Genomic DNA, 16,461 nt, shown 5'->3' with positions numbered 1-16,461 from the left:
GTTTCTAGTCTCCAAATTATTTAAGACCAGTGACTGAATTTACTGAAACCAAAAACACTAAAGTATATTTAACAGCATTTAAGCTCAAAATGAAATATAGTGGTGTTTATGACAGGACAGCATAAAAAAAAAATCTATCCGTGATCAAAATTAGATTATATTAGGATTCTGAGGTAGTTAGCTATACCAGGGGTTCTCAAACTTCACTGCACCAAGACCCCCTTCTGACAACAAAAATTACTACATGACCCCAGGAGAGGGGACTGAAGCCTGAGTGGGTGAGGGAGCGAAAACAGAAGCCCAAGGGCTTCAGTCTCAGGAAGCGGGCTTGTAATCCGAGTCCTGCTGCCCAGCACTGAAGCCCCCAGCAAGTTTAAGCCAGCCCGGGCAACCCCATTAGAACAGGGTCACGACCCACTTTGGGGTCACAACACACAGTTTGAGAATCACTGAGCTATATGCACTAGAACAGTGGTCCCCATGATGTGGGGCGTGGAAGAATGTTCAGGAAGGTGTGGCTGGGCCTGGGCCAGCCTACATGGGGGATGGATAGGGAGTGTCTCAGCCCCACTCTGCCCCCTACTTGGCTCTGGCCCTGCCCCCAACCCCACCTGCGACTTCACAAGCCCGGCTCCCGGCCCCTGACCATGGCCGGGCTCCTGGTGGGGGAGGAGGAGAGAGGGGTGCGGACAGGTTCCATTGTGGGTAAGGCGGGGGGAGAAAATGTGACAGAAAAAATATTGGGGACAACTGGACTAGAGGAATGATCGGAAAGTCATCATTTTTAATCATGGTTGTGTCATTGACTTGCTTTGTGGTTTTGAGCAAGTCACTTCATAGCATTGCATCATTATCCTCATCTAAAATAACCCTGCAATAATGATAACACTTAATTACCTAACAGAAATGCTGTGAAGGTTAACATGTTACATTTTTGTATATAGCTTTTAACCTGTACGGTGCTATTATACAATATCGCATTAAAGAATGCTTTCTGGCTTTCTTTTCAAAGCTTTATTGAAGAAAATGGTGTTCATAAGGTTTATGTTGCACCAACTATCCAGTAGTTCAGAGGTGGGCAAACTTTTTGGCCTGAGGGCCACATCTGGGAATAGAAATTGTATGGCAGGCCATGAATGCTCACAAAATTGGGGTTGGGGTGTGGGAGGGGGCGAGGGCTCTGGTTGGTGTGGGCTCTAGGGTGGGGCTGGGGATGGGGATGAGGAGTTTGGGGTGTAGGAGGGTGCTCTGGGTCTGGACCGAGGAGTTCGGAGGGGGATCAGAGCTGGGGCAGGGGAGAAGCTCAGGGGAGCAGGCTCTGAGCGGTGCTTACCTTAAGTGGCTCCCGGAAGCACTAGCATGTCCCTGCTTCGGCTCCTACACAGAGGCGCAGCCAGGTGGCTCTGCACGCTGCTCCATCTGCATGCACTGCCCCTGCAGCTCCCATTGGGGTGCTGGAAGGGGCCACTGGAGCGTGTAGGAGCTGGAGCAGGGCCATGCCACGGCTTCCAGGAACCACATGGAGCAGCCCCCAACCCTGTGCCCTGGTTAGAGCGCCGGAGCAGGGCCATGCTGCAGCTTCTGGGAGCCGCGTGGCGCGGCCCCTGACTCAGTGCCCCGGCTGGAGCAGGGCAAGCCCCAGACCCTGCTCCCCAGTGGGAGCTCACAGGCCGGCTTAAAATGGCTCGGCCCGTGGGCCATAGTTTGCCCACCCCTGCAGTAGCGTTTCCATACAGTTAAAAAAGTAAGACTGAAATCAGAGATTTCAGTTGCTGGAAATTAAGAACAATTAGGGTATAGAAGTAGCCTATGTAAACTTTTTTCCAGCTTGTAGAATAAAACAAACATTTCTATTTAAATAAGCTGCATAAGTAAAGTTTTTGCACTTTAAATTAACATAACTGAAATAATTACAAATAAAATTGGAGGTATATATCCAAACCATAATAGGGTTATGTTTAACACATAATAGTGTTAAACTAAAATTTGCAAAGTGAACTTACCAATTAAAGGTTGCCTCATGCCTTTTTGATATTAAGGAAGAAAAAAAAGGAGAGAAGAAGGTGTGAAGCAGGCATTTAGAAGAGTCAGTAAATGAAAAGAACAATCACACTTAGTTAGGAATTGTAGTGAGGCAGAGTGGCCTCCCTTCAAGCCTGACTGTTACTGAAAAATTGCTTACTTTCTCATTTTTACCACATAAGTATAAAATAAATCAATATGAATATAAATATTGTACTTATATTTCACTGTATAGTATAGAGAGCAGTATAAACAAGGCATTGTCTGTATGAAATTTTAGTTTATACTGATTTTGCTAGTGCTTTTTATGTAGCCTGTTGTACAACTAAGCAACTATTTAGATGAGTTGATGTACCTGCTGGAAGACCTGCGTACCCCAGTTGAGAATTACTATGCTAGAGTATCAGTTGTTTCAGGGGATGCATCTTGGGTACCCTACTATTTATTTTACTAATTAATCACAATGATGCCGTGACAGAGCATAATTCAACATGATATAAAAAGAAACTAAAAAATTCTGTAACAGATATATTTCAAAATTATTTAACACTATTTTAAAAAGTGGGTGATTGGTAACCAATTGTGTTAAAATGTGAGGTGACAGTCTAGTTATTTGGAACCACTTCATTCACATACATAACATTTAGTGCTATATTCAATGAATATTTATAAATTTTGCCTTAGGTCAATGTGCTCCAGCCTATAATTCAAATGTGTTAGTCACAATCCTGTTTAAACCCACTTCTTGCCGGCAAGGTGCAATAACCATTTTTCAACCAGTGCAGACCAGGCTTATCTGTGTAATAAATCATTTTACAAAATCGAAAGATCCTCCATAGTTTATAGAAATTTTAAAAAACCCAATATTTATTACAAGGTTCACCAAGTCTTTCTGACCAGCACAATCACATTAGCTCTCTAGTAGCAATATATGGTTCTGACTAACAGTTTCAGTGTACCTTTGACAGGTCTTTAGTCCTTCCCTCCTGCTTCCACTGAACTTAATGATGAGTAGTGGGTAATAGCAACACTTTTCATGACTTGGTGCCACCATTTATCCAATACCTGCTATTACGGCATATGAAAGTTGTCCAGTATCAAACACCTGCTATTTACTATACTGAGAAGGCTCAGAGAGAACCATGACATCACACAAGACATCACAGGGAACGCATAAAAATAAATTTTGCAGCTGATTACTGTAAGTACACATTTCTTTCTTATGTTTCATCAGTACTCTGCTAGAAATACATTATGCTCATACTTATGTTCATATTCTGTCCTGATTCTGAAATTAACATTAGAACCCACTAGTTTAACATACTTCCTCTGTTTTGCTATTGTCTTTAGTCAACAAATTATTGAAAGCATGTGAAAACAGCTTCCTGTATATAGACCAAATATTAATACCTACCTATCAAGAGAAACTTTTACTAAATTTACACATTTTGGAAAAAGCAAGATTTTATGCTTATATTGTCTTTTTTAAAAAAATCTAAAAATACACATTAGATCTATTTTCCCCTGTACCCCTAATCAAAAACAAATCTTTTGACTCCCAAGAATAGCATCCCAATACCTTGCTCCAAAAAATCCTAGTGTATGTCACAATAAACTGGGAACTGAAGGAGACAGATGAACATGCACTTGGAGCCTAATCTGAAACCCACTGAAGTCAATGGAAAGACTCTGGCTCAAACTTCTGGAGGATTAGATTCCTAACTACAGAACTTCATTGATTTTCTGACAAAGAAATTATATCAGTATCATGAAACTGAGCTCCCTCTTGTTTCTATAAGAACTTAAAACTAATCCCCATAGTTTGTTTCAATTTGGAATTCTGATTTAGGCAGCTAAATACTATACCTCGGGCTCATGATTATGTTGGAAAGACTTCAGGTACAGAGATTGAATTCTGTGCGACTGATGGTCAGGTAACAATTTCTCTCTACTCTTGAGCAATGTTATCTACTATAAGAAGAGACTGCCCAAGCAGTCTGACTAAAATCAGGCATTAAACTTATATAGAAATGTTTTTGCTAAATAAGAAGTACTGGGAAATAGCCAGCACCACAAAGGATGTGAAGATCAAAAAGTCCTATTAAATACATCTAAAAAAATTTATGTTAAATTAGACTAAACTTTTACACTATGAGACTATTTTTAAGTTTGGATTTTAGATTTCAGTTGTTAAAATAGATAGAATTCAAACTGAAAAAATATATTTCAAATCATTGTTCCCACAAAAGTGTAGTGAGAAAGACTATAAAACTTACCCACAGGAGGTCTAAGCCTCTCCAAGTACTGCTCGTCTTCAAGACTATATGCTGTAGAAATTACTTTGGCTCCTCTGTGCTGTGCTAACTGAATAGCTATTGTACCAAATGGCTGCAGGGAAAAATATACCAGTTTATCCACAACCACAGTAATGAAATGTAGTTTGAAAACAAGAATTTTATTACAAAGGTAGTTCTAGAGCTATCAAAGAAGGACACCTTGAAACAGGCTTAATATTTTGTCTTAATGAAATATGGCTGGAAAAGTATTTCAGATCCCTAGGGGTCTGCTCTTGCGCTCATTGAGGACAATGGAAGTCTTTTAACAGACTTTAGTGGGCTTTGGATCAGACTCTAGGAGATTGTTAATCTCCTTCCAGAGCAGCTGTAGCTTGAATTCCAGCTCTAGTGTATAAAGTATTGTAAATGCAGCTGCAATTTCGGAGTATGTCTGTAGAAGAGAGGAAGTCTTTGCATTTGGTTGCTACTTGAAGGAGGACATGCTCTCTAGAGAGGAGTTTCAAGCACTTGTTATCTTGTATATGTTGCAAAGCTATATTTCATTGATGGTTCTTTGCTCAAGTGAGCCTAACAGCTGCACCAGCAGTTAAGAGGGCAGGTAATCAAAACTGAACAATGTAAAAGAAATTGAAAAGTGGTGGTGGGGAAAGAGGTCAAACTACAGTTTTCTTCCATCTACAGTTGAGGGATCAATATAAAGAGCGTGTAAAAGTAGAGCAAAGCAAGGAGGAATTCCCTCTTTACTCCCCACACAACATGGATAGGATTGTACAACTGGCCCGATGTATTTAGGGGCGCCCCTTCTTATCCTTGTGAATCATCTACTGAAAGATAGAGGAAGTGGATACCAGACTTGATTAGTCCAATCTGTCATTGCAAATGCTATGTTCCTGGGTAAATTCCTTGATAAAAGTAAATTACTAGGGCTGTTGATTAATCGCAGTTAACTCACGCAATTAACTCAAAAAATTAATCACGATTAATCACAGTTTTAAGCTCACTATTAAACAATAGAATACAACTGAAATTTATTAAATATTTTGGATGTTTTTCCTACATTTTAAAATATACTGATCTCAATTACAACACAGAATACATAAAGTGTACAGTGCTCACTTTATATTATTTTTTATTACAAATATTTGCACTATAAAAATGATAAAAGAAATAGTATTTTTCAGTTCAGCTCCTACAATACTGTAGTGCAATCTCTTTATCATGAAAATACAACAAAATACGTTGTGAATACAATGTTACATAACTGCCATTAAAAACAAAACAATGTAAAAACTTTAGCGCCTACAAGTCCACTCAGTCCTACCTTGTCAGCCAATTGCTGAGAGAAACAAGTTTGTTTACATTTACAGGAGATAATGCTGCCCACTTCTTATTTACAATGTCACCTGAAAGCAAGAATGGGTGTACACATGGCACTTTTGTAGCCAGCACTGCAAGGTATTTATGTGCCAGATGCGCTAAATATTTGTATGTCCCTTCATGCTTTGGCCACCATTCCAGAGGATGTGCTTCCGTGCTGACGACGCTCGTTACAAAAATAATCTGTTAATTAAATTTGTGACGGAATTCCTTGGGGGAGAATTGCATGTCTCTTGCTCTATTTTACCTGCATTCTGCCATACATTTCATGTTCTAGAACTCTCGGATGATGACCCAGCACATGTTGTTCGTTTTAGGAACACTTTTACTGCAGATTTGACAAAATGCAAAGATGGTACCTATGTGAGATTTCTAAAGATAGCTACAGCACTTGACCCAAGGTTTAAGAATCTGAAGTGCCTTCCAAAATCAGAGGGATGAGGAGTGGAGCATATTTTCAGAAGTCTTAAAAAAGAGCAACACTCCAATGTGGAAACTACAGAACCTGAACCACCAAAAAAGAAAATCAACCTTCTGCTGGTGGCATCTGAATCAGATAATGATAATGAACATGTGTCAGTCCACACTGCTTTGCATCGTTATCGAGCAGAACCAGTCATCAGCATGGGTGTATGTTCTCTGTAACGATGGTTGAAGCATGAAGGGACATGAATCTAGTACATGGCACATAAATATCTTATGACACCAGCTACAACAATGCCATGTGAATGCCTGTTCTCACTTTCAGGTGACACTAAACAAGAAGCAGGCAGCACTATCTCCTGAAAATGTAAACAAACTTGTTTGAGTGATTTGCTGAACACGTAGGAGGACTGAGTGGACTTAAGCTACAAAGTTTTACATTGTTTTATTTTTGAATGCAGTTTTTTTCTTTGTACATGGTTCTACATTTGTAAGTTCAACCTTCATGAAAAAAAAGATTGCACTACAGTACTTGTATTAGGTGAATTGAAAAACTATTTCTTATTTTTTTTACAGTGCAAATATTTATAATAAAAAATACAAATAAAGTGAGCACTGTACACTTTGTATTCTGTGTGGTAATTTAAATCAATATGTTTGAAAATGTAGAAAAACATCCCCAAATATTTAAATAAATCTTATTTGATTATTGTTTAACAGCACAATTACGTGATTAATCACAATTTTTTTAATTGCTTGACAACTCTATAAATTACTATATAGGAGTAGGAAATAATCTGTTCCTAAATTATTTTAAAGATATGCCTTTTGGATGTTATTGTTACCTACACTTGCTCCATCCATTACTAGTACAGTTTTTCCAGGAGAAACATGGGAAAGATAATGTAGAGCTGTGTATGCTCGTAGGCCATCACGAATGGTCCCTGCCGCTTCAACCCAAGGGACTTTTTCTGGTTTATGAACTGTGTAAAAAAGAACAAACAGAGAGGGAAAGAAAGCAATAGGTTTTGTAAAGACTTAACATTTCAGTAAAAACTATGTTAACAAGTTTTTATCTCTAGATCCTTAGTCATTTTCTATAAAAAACAGAAGAAGCGACAAACCAGTCATTCCCTCTAAACCAAGCTACCTACATAAAAACGGCCATACTGGGTTAGACCAAAGGTCCATCTAGCCCAGTATCCTTTCTTCTGACAGTGGCCAATGCCAGGTGCCCCACAGGGAATGAACAGAACAGGTAATCATCAAATGATCCATCCCCTGTTGCCCATTCCCCAGCTTCTGACAAACAGAGGCTAGGGACACCATCCCTACCCATCCTGACTAAAAGCCACTGATTGACCTATCCTCCATGAATTTATCTAGTTCTTTTTTTAACCCTGTTATGGTCTTGGCCTTCACAACATCCTTTGGCAAAGAGTTCACACGTTGACTGTGCATTGTGTGAAAAAATACTTCCTTTTGTTTGTTTTAAACCTGCTGTCTATTAATTTCATAGAGTGACCTCTAGTTCCTGTGTTATGAGAAGGAGTAAATAACACTTCCTTATTTACTTTCTCCACACCAGTCACGATTTTATAGACCTCTATCATATCCCCCGTTAGTGGTATCTTTTCCAAACTGAGAAGTCCCAATCTTATTAATCTCTCCTCAAACGGAAGCCATTCCATACCCCTAATCATCTTTGTTGTCCTTCTCTGAACCTTTTTCAATTTCAATATATCTTTTTTGAGATGGGGAGACCATATCTGCACACACTATTCAAGATGTGGGTGTATCATGGATTTATATAGAGGCAATATGATATTTTCTATTATCATCTATCCCTTTTTAAAATTATTGCCAACTTTCTGTTCACTTTTTTGACTGCCGTTGCACACTGAGTGGATGATTTCAGAGAACTATCCACAATGACTCCAAGATCTCTTTCTTGAATGGTAACAGCAAATTTAGACCCCATCATTTTATAGGTGTAACTGGGATTAGGTTTTCCAATGTGCATTACTTTGGATTTATCAACATTGAATTTCATCTGCCATTTTGTTGCCCAGTCACCCAGTTTTGTGACATCCTTTTGTAGCACTTCGCAGTCTGCTTGGGACTTAACTATCCTGAGTAGTTTTGTATCTGCAAATTTTGCCACCTCACTGTCTACCCCTTTTTCCAGATCATTAATGAATATGTTGAATAGGATTGGTTCCAGTACAGACTGCAGGGGGACACCACTCTCAATTCTGAAAACTGACCATTTATTCCTACCTTTTGTTTCCTATCTTTTAACCAGTTACCAATCCATGAGAGGACCTTTCCTCTTATCCCATGACAGCTTACCAGCCTGTAATTGCTGGGATCACCTATGGAATGCTTTTTAAAAATTGGTGTCACATTAGCTATCCTCCAGTCATTTGGTACAGAAACGGATTTAAATGATAGGTTAAAAACTACAGTTAGTACTTCTGCAATTTCACATTTGAGTTCCTTCAAAACTCTTGGGTGAATACCATCTGGTTCTGGTGACTTATTACTGTTTAGTTTATCAATTTGTTCTCTATGCCAGACTTTATTCCAACTGGGTTGGGATACCTTCCTATCTCAATGTCAAATTCTCAACTGAACTTTTAAAATTACCTGCGTTAGAAATAAATATCACTAGACCTGGAATTCCTAGTTTATAAAGTGATTCAATTCTGTTACTCTACCAGGTTCCCCAGCACCTGGCAGGAACGCAAAAGTCCATTACACTTGTGACATTTTGGTGCAGAACAGTGGTAGAAAGTAGAATCCCCAAGCGTTGCTCTCCTGTCCTCTAGCTCTTCATTGTCTTGTTGCAGGTTATAACATTACACTGTAAAATATAAGGCTGCAAATGCATTTGATACCCATATATTATAAAATGAGTTCAGAAAAAAATAAGTTCCAGCCTGTGTTGAAATAGAACCACAAACACGAGTGGGAATGTACTGGTTACATTTTTCTGTTTCTGGCTCCTCAGTGTGAAAGGTAGTACAGAGAACCTCTTACGATTTTTCCTATTTTTTTAATTTTGTATTTTAATTTGAACTTAGGGAAGGATTGCTGCAAAGCAGCAAATGGCTGTCTCCACTCTGTGGAAGAATCCAACTGGCCAACATAACAACAATATGTGCAACAGCACTGCACTATTACCTTTATGTAATGGAGGAGAGAAGCAGTGAGAGACAAAAAGGCATCCTTTAAAAAGTGGAAGTTAAATCCTAGTGAGGAAAATAGAAAGGAGCATAAACTCTGGCAAATGAAGTATAAAAATATAATTAGGAAGCCTAAAAAAGAATTTGAAGAACAGCTAGCCAAAGACTCAAAAAGTAATAGCAATTTAAAAAAAAAAAAAAAAAAAAGTACATCAGAAGCAGGAAGCCTGCTAAACAACCAGTGGGGCCACTGGATGATCGAGATCCTAAAGGAGCACTCAAGGACGATAAGGCCATTGTAGAGAAACTAAATTAATTCTTTTAATCAGTCTTCACGGCTAAGGATGTGTGGGAGATTTTCAAACCTGAGCCATTCTTTTTAGGTGACAAATCTGAGGAACTGTCCCAGACTGAGGTGTCATTAGAGGAGGTTTTGGAAAAAATTGATAAACAGTAGTCAGTGACCAGGACCAGATGGTATTCACCCAAGAGTTCTGAAGGAACTCAAATGTGAAATTGCAGACTACTGACTGTAGTTTGTAACCTATCATTTAAATCAGCTTCTGTACCAAATGACTGGAGGATAGCTAATGTGATGCCAAGCAAGTGAGTTTCATCTCCCTGAGGCAGTGGAAAGACAGCGTGTAGGTAGAACCTGGACTGCTTTTTAAATATGAGGAACAAAAGATTCGAGACTCAGATGGCATAGCTTCCCCTCTCCCCACAATACTACTTGAGGAAAAAGTGATTATTGGGTTGTCCAAATATCTCTGTTGATGCACTGGAGGAGAACTCTAGGATTATCTGAGACACTGTGTGAGTCAGTTTGTGACACTGCACATAGTAAACTATACAGGAAAACACAGGAAATCTTAAAAGGGTCTCCTTCTGTAGTAAGTATGTATAGTTCACCAGCATATACTTGTCACTTTTATATAAGTCCTAATTTTGCTTAGCCGGTGTGTGATGGGGCGCCTGCCCCACACTAGGCTCTAAGGGGTTAATAGAGCCCTAGAGAGGCTGTGCAGGAGGCAGCCAATCAGAGAAGGGCTGAAGGGAGCAGCCAATCAGGGCCAAGCAGACCCATATAAAAAGGGAGCTGCAGAGTAGAGGAGGGCAGTTCTCTGCTAGGGGCCCAGGGAGGATGGAAGGACTGTGTCTCTGTAGGTCTGAGAGAACTGCTAGCGCCCTGGACAAAGCATTGCTGCCAGCAGGGATCGGGGAAGTGGGAGACAGCTTCTGGCTGGCTGCTGAGGTTTGCAGACTGAGGCCTTGAAGCAAGGGTAAAGAGGATGCTGGGGCCACGAGGAAGTGGCCAGACAACTCGCTGCAATACCCACTAAGGGCAGTCGCTGAACAGTATGTGACTGTTGCTGAAGATGATGTAGTGGTCCATGGAGAGACGTGGGTCCTAGAGTAGGAGTGATGGTGGTGAGTCACCATCACAGGTGGGTGCACTGGCGAACAGAGCTAATACCCATGACAGCCAGCAGGAAGCACCAGAGTGGTGAGCACAGCCCATTACACTGTGGTTTTAAGTGTTAGAGTAATAAACCTTTATTTTAAATATTCATAAACCTGTGACTGTTGTTTTACAGACATAAGGAATCATAACCAGGAGGGGATTTAACCTTAAAGTGATCTAACCTAGATAACACTCTACTTGGTTACATCCAGTACATAGGGATCAGGGAAACTATTTTCCTCAGAATAATTTACACAGTTAAAGTGGAGTAGGGGGTTTGGTGTCAGTATAAACAAGTTTACATTATCCTTTAAAGAACCCCTACCCTGCAGAGCGGCTAATGTTTGTTTCTCCATGGATGGAGTCAGAAGAATAGAAAAATTGTTAGGATACAATTTCTTCAAGATAGATACCTTGAGCAAGTCATTTCACTAACCAACAGGTTGTGGCAGAGCCAGAAATGGAATCCAAGTGTTTTGACTTCCAGTCCAGTCACTATCCACTAGACAATGCTGCCTCCAGGCAAACAGAACCCAAAGAAGGAAATGTTGGTGTAATCTACAATACCATGTTTTCCTTTGGAATCCCACTCTAGTCTGTTAGCATACATTCCAGGTGTTCCTTTCATCCTAAAGCAATGATGATTCAGGATCAGAGGTCAAGGCTAGGAGAGAAGGTAATAAGCAAGAGTGGAAGTTGTTTTTCAAAATGTTTATCTGTGGGGTAGGTAGGGTAAATCAGTGGGAAAAGAAAAGTGAAGCAATGAGGAAAGTTAGGTGAAATAAGAGATGAGTCAGCTTGTGTACTTGAGTCAGAACATTATGTCATTGCTGCTGTTGTTCAAAGAGTCCGAGTACACTGTAGTCAAGGTTTCTATGAAAGGCGGAGTAGATAATGGGACATCTGAGTGCTGCTATTATACATAAACAGAGCAATGGTTCCAACACACTGGCTGTCTATAAGAGACTACTTTGGGTTTTACATCTATAATCCTCTTAAATATTAAGTGTCATGATCTACTTACCCAAATAATGCTCATGAATTACAGCAACTTCACAGAGACCAGACTCTTCCGAATCCAGGGGCAAGATTCCTGAAAATTTTCAGCAAAAACAAAACAAAACTTTAATGCAAGTGTATATTACAAATGAAATAAGTTGAGTGTTCCCAGATGAATCATTAGTGCAGCTTTATCTACAGCACAGTTCTTCTTCTCATTTCTATATAATGCAGTTGAAAGCATCAGTCTGGATTATTACAACGCTTTAGGTAAAGACAAATGATTCAATGGTGCCACATGTTCAAAGTGGTACTCCAGCATTTTCTTTTCTGGATGATAAAGTGGTATTCTGCTGATGGTACTTTAGCTCCTCGTCTGCTCACGAATGAACTCATCTCACACTGTTTATCTGCTTCTGTGGTGTCTGTGATGAGCACTCCTCTTTTGACTCTACCTGAGTGCATTAGACATTACAGGAAGAAGAGAGATCTCACACCGCAGGAGGGCCCAGATAGGGTCAGATGTTGAAAGCATCGTGGACATGGGGCAACATCAATTTAGTACAAGTTTCTATTGATTGGTAGGTATTAACATCAAGTTTTTAAACAGGAAGCTGTTTTCACATATGCCTTCAGCTATGGTGCTTGTACATGACTGAAACTCATTATCGAGACACTTCTCTAATTAAATATTGCTCAGGTTTAGTAGCTGCCAAAATTCCCCCCTTCACAAGTCCCATTTATTTAATAAAAGGCCAATCTAGCATTCTTGGTCTTACATTTAACTACTGCTCTAAAAAGATAGATATCTTAGCAGAATATTCTCTTTCTCTGTGTAATATATTCCGATTTATATGATTTTACCTACTTAATCTAGTCACTGTCATCAGTCTCTTATTTTCATATGAAAAATTCAATCAAATTAAAAAGAAAAAAGGAGACAGTCCTCTTCCAAGTATAAACTCTTAGATTTTAAGATTAAAATAATTCAATAATTGGTATGCTTATGGTCATATACAGACCATGAACTCATTCTTGCAACCTGTACTCCTGGGAATAGTACCAATGAACTCAGTGGTATTTACTGCATGATTAATGACTGATTTATAAATAAGGGCTACAGTATCAGACCCAATCTATTTCATTTGTTAACCTCAGGGAGAAGCACACACTGGCACTACTACACACGAAGATCTAAGCAGCTTTGGATAATTCTAGTAATGACACTACGATAACTATTCTATAGTTTTTAAAAATCTGTTCAATTTTGTTCATAAACTAACACCACAGGCAAGTAAACTGTTATGCAAAATCCACCATCCTTTAAATCCCCTACCTATTAAGTATGGATAGGAACATAGCAGCAGCAATTTGGAAATGTATTTGTCAAAGTTCTATTTGTGTAGGGAAAAGTTTCTTAAGTGGACTTCAGAATGTTGTAGCATCTTCAGTATGTGATGAATAAATTGAAAGAGTTGTTTTGAAAGGGAAAGTCAAAAGACTTCAGTATTTGAAAATAAAACTAAAGATACTTTCAAGTGTATTTTTCCCTTGAGTGTAATTCTGGTTCTGTGGAGGTAAGTGGTAATCAACAAATAGCAATTTTGAAAAATATTATACAAACTGCTTCTCTTTTTCCAGATACAGGTAAAAATAGGCCTGATTCTACTATTTTATATGCCAGTTTCACACCAGTGTAACTCCATTGTTGTCAACTGAGTTACTCCAGATATACATCAGCGTCAAGTCTTTATTATCCACACCACTTCAAAAACTTTTCAGAGCTTCATTTGACCCTTACAGATCTCTCTTTACAGTACTTTTCAGCTTTGTTTTCCTCCAGTGATTGGGACCAGTTATGTTTCATGAACTAGATCACAAGGTCAATAAAATACACAATTTTAAAAAGTACTGAACACGTATGGCCCCAATTCGGTGATATATTAATCACCTGTGTAGTTCCACTGAAGTCAATGGGACTACCCAGCCACTCAGAATTAACCCAATTCAAAAAAGAACTAAATAAATTCATGGAGGATAGGTCCATCAATGGCTATTAGCCAGGATGGGCATGGATGGTGTCCCTAGCCTCTGTTTGCCTGAAGCTGGGAATGAGCGACAGAAGATGTATCACTTGATGATCACCTGTTCTGTTCATTCCCTCTGGGGCTCCTGGCATTGGCCACTGTCGGAAGAGAGGATAGTGGGATAGAGGGACCTTTGGTCTGACCCAGTATGGCTTTTCTTATGTGCATACATTTTACAGGATCAGGGCCAAAATATCTGCAAGACACTGGGCTATAAATAATGTTTTAGTTGATTAGGCAGATCTAAATTTTTTTTTAGAAACTGTACATTACTACATCATTTCTGAAAGCATAAGAATTGTTTATTATTAAAGTAGTAAATATGGAAAATGTGAACATTAATTTTATTTCACTACATTTGAAACTAATAATGAAAAAGGAAAATTCAGGAAATCCTGGAAAAACTTCAAGTGATTTAGGACTTTTGACCTGGAGATTTTTTTTCTTTTTAAATTTGTTAATATTATTTTGGGGGGGAAACAATGATTAGCACTTGGGTAACTTTCCCTAGTGGGAAGCCCATAACAAGTCACAGAGCAGGGCTCCCATCCACTTTAAAAAATTTTTTAAACAAAAAGTCTATTTTCATTAAAATTATTTTTAAAAAATGAGACATGAAACTGAGACAAAATGTGTGAATTAAAAAATGAAAGCTGCAGAACTAAAACATCTTGAATCCATCTGTTATTTTTAAAAGGCCCTGGAGTTAGCAAAGCACCCAAGCATGCACGTAATTTTAAGCAAATCAGTAATTCCATTGAAGTCAATGAGATTACTCATGTGCTTAAAGTTACACGTGTGTTCAAATGATTTAGAATGTCAAAGTGAACAAGCCTCAGTGAACTAGGACAAAGAGCAAAGATCAGGTCACTAAAAGTTTCTGTATGATTCTTTTTTTTTTTTTAGCAACTTTTAAAAAAACAGCAATAGGGATATAAAATAATGAATTATACCACCTTGTATGTCCACGCAAATAGACTAAAAAAAAATATACATGTATGGCATAGTATGTAATCTGTACCACCAGCACAAATTGTCAGTGTATTTATTCAAATTGATGGATTGAAAATGCACCTCTGTGGGGCAGATTCTCAGATGCTGTAAGTTTTCATAGCTCCACTGAAGTCAATGGCACTATGACAGTTTAGATCAGCTGAGGATCAGTCCCTCTGTCTCATTCAGACAATTTCCAGAGCAGAAAGTCTTCAAATAGGACTCAGCTCAGGAAAGTTTTATTATAGTGAAAATAAAACTGTTTCAATTATCTTGCAACTTATATGAAAAATAAAAAACACACAAAACCCACAACCAACATGTCTATTTGTAGTGATAGCATTGATTATAAACCTTAACACTTTAAGAATTATTTCAAGAAACAAAAGTTAACTGATAAAGCACAAACTTTAACTTACCTACTACTTCATCATCTGGCTGAAAGAAGGACACTTTGCTTCCAACTTATGAAATACAACATGAAGGAGAGGGGGGAAAAGCATGAATATAAATATTTAGAATTGAAAACTGTGTATTTGAGAGAATACTACAGACTAGCAGTAGCTTACAAAAACAAACATGTTCAGACTATTTTATCTGTTAGGCAAAATTATAGGTGGCTTCATTTTCAGAATGTAAACATTATTTAACTTACGCTCCAAGCCCACAAAACATGCGTAAGCACAAGAATAAGTGTTTGTAGTACCAAGTTGTTAAACAATGCATCAAAGGTGGACACATGAGTGAAATATCTTGAATTCCTGAAAATTATTTTGTCTTAGGGTTAGACTATATCAACATTATGGTGACTATATCAACATCACCATAGCTATGCTGGCATAACCCTGTAGTGTAAATGCACCCTACACTAACAGAAGGGGTTTTACTGTCACTGCAGGAACACTCCTCCCCAAATGACAGTAGCTAGGTTGATGGAAGTATTTGCCCATCAACTTAGCTGCTTCTACAGCAGAGGTTAAGTCGACATAGCTATGTCAGACAGGGGTGTTTTTCTTCACATGCCTGAGTGACATAGCTATGTTGACCAGGCCTTAGGATATGTCTACGCTACGAAGCCTATGCCAGCATAGCTATGCTGAGTAGTTCCCTAATATAGACAGCCTACACAGAGAGAAAAACTCCCGTTGGTATAGGAACATCACTTCTCAAAATGACATTAGCAATGTCAATAGAAGCCCTCTTCAGCAAACATAGCTGCATTTGGCACTAGGGATTTTATCAGCATAGCTAGGTCAGTCGCAGTGTGGGTTTTCCACATCCCTGACCAACACAGCTCTGCAGATTAAAACGTATGTGTAGACCAAGCCTTAGTCATTGCAACAAACACTTTTACAAATGTCAGTTACAACATCGCAAAGATATTCATAAATTCTACTGTAAAGTTTACCTTGAACTGATTTGCAGGTTTTACGTTTCAGTCTAAGTATTTTTAATTTTTACTATATTATACCATTAATAGTTTGTCAAAAACATATAGCCAAAGTGAATATTCGCTCCGGTCACTAAGGCTGTACAATTCAGACAATTTTTAGTGGTCTTAAATGAGTGGCCATTTACTTTTTCTCCCCCAAAGATGATCATATTGTAGA

At 38.7% G+C, this 16,461-nt stretch overlaps 1 protein-coding gene across 9 annotated transcripts in view; it reads right to left on the bottom strand.

Annotated features, from left to right (window-relative positions):
• CRYZL1 (crystallin zeta like 1) overlaps positions 1-16,461 on the bottom strand; it is a 31,521-nt gene that overhangs the window by 8,712 nt on the left and 6,348 nt on the right. For 8 of the 9 annotated variants that reach the window (XR_012670209.1, XR_012670208.1, XM_048867708.2 and 5 more), the window contains 5 exons: positions 15,271-15,315; positions 11,797-11,865; positions 6,969-7,102; positions 4,299-4,410; positions 2,004-2,024 (listed from right to left, as the gene is read on the bottom strand). Coding sequence is in view for 7 of the 9 variants with exons in the window: in XM_048867708.2 (XP_048723665.1) it covers positions 2,004-2,024; positions 4,299-4,410; positions 6,969-7,102; positions 11,797-11,865; positions 15,271-15,315 (381 nt within the window). In the remaining 2 variants the exon portion in view is untranslated. The remainder of the gene's footprint in view (positions 1-2,003; positions 2,025-4,298; positions 4,411-6,968; positions 7,103-11,796; positions 11,866-15,270; positions 15,316-16,461) is intronic. The other variant, XM_048867728.1, reaches the window with a different exon arrangement.

This window comes from Caretta caretta, chromosome 1 (assembly GCF_965140235.1).
Source record: "Caretta caretta isolate rCarCar2 chromosome 1, rCarCar1.hap1, whole genome shotgun sequence".
Lineage (NCBI taxonomy): Eukaryota > Metazoa > Chordata > Testudines > Cheloniidae > Caretta > Caretta caretta.
This window is presented reverse-complemented; position numbering and strand designations above follow the sequence as displayed.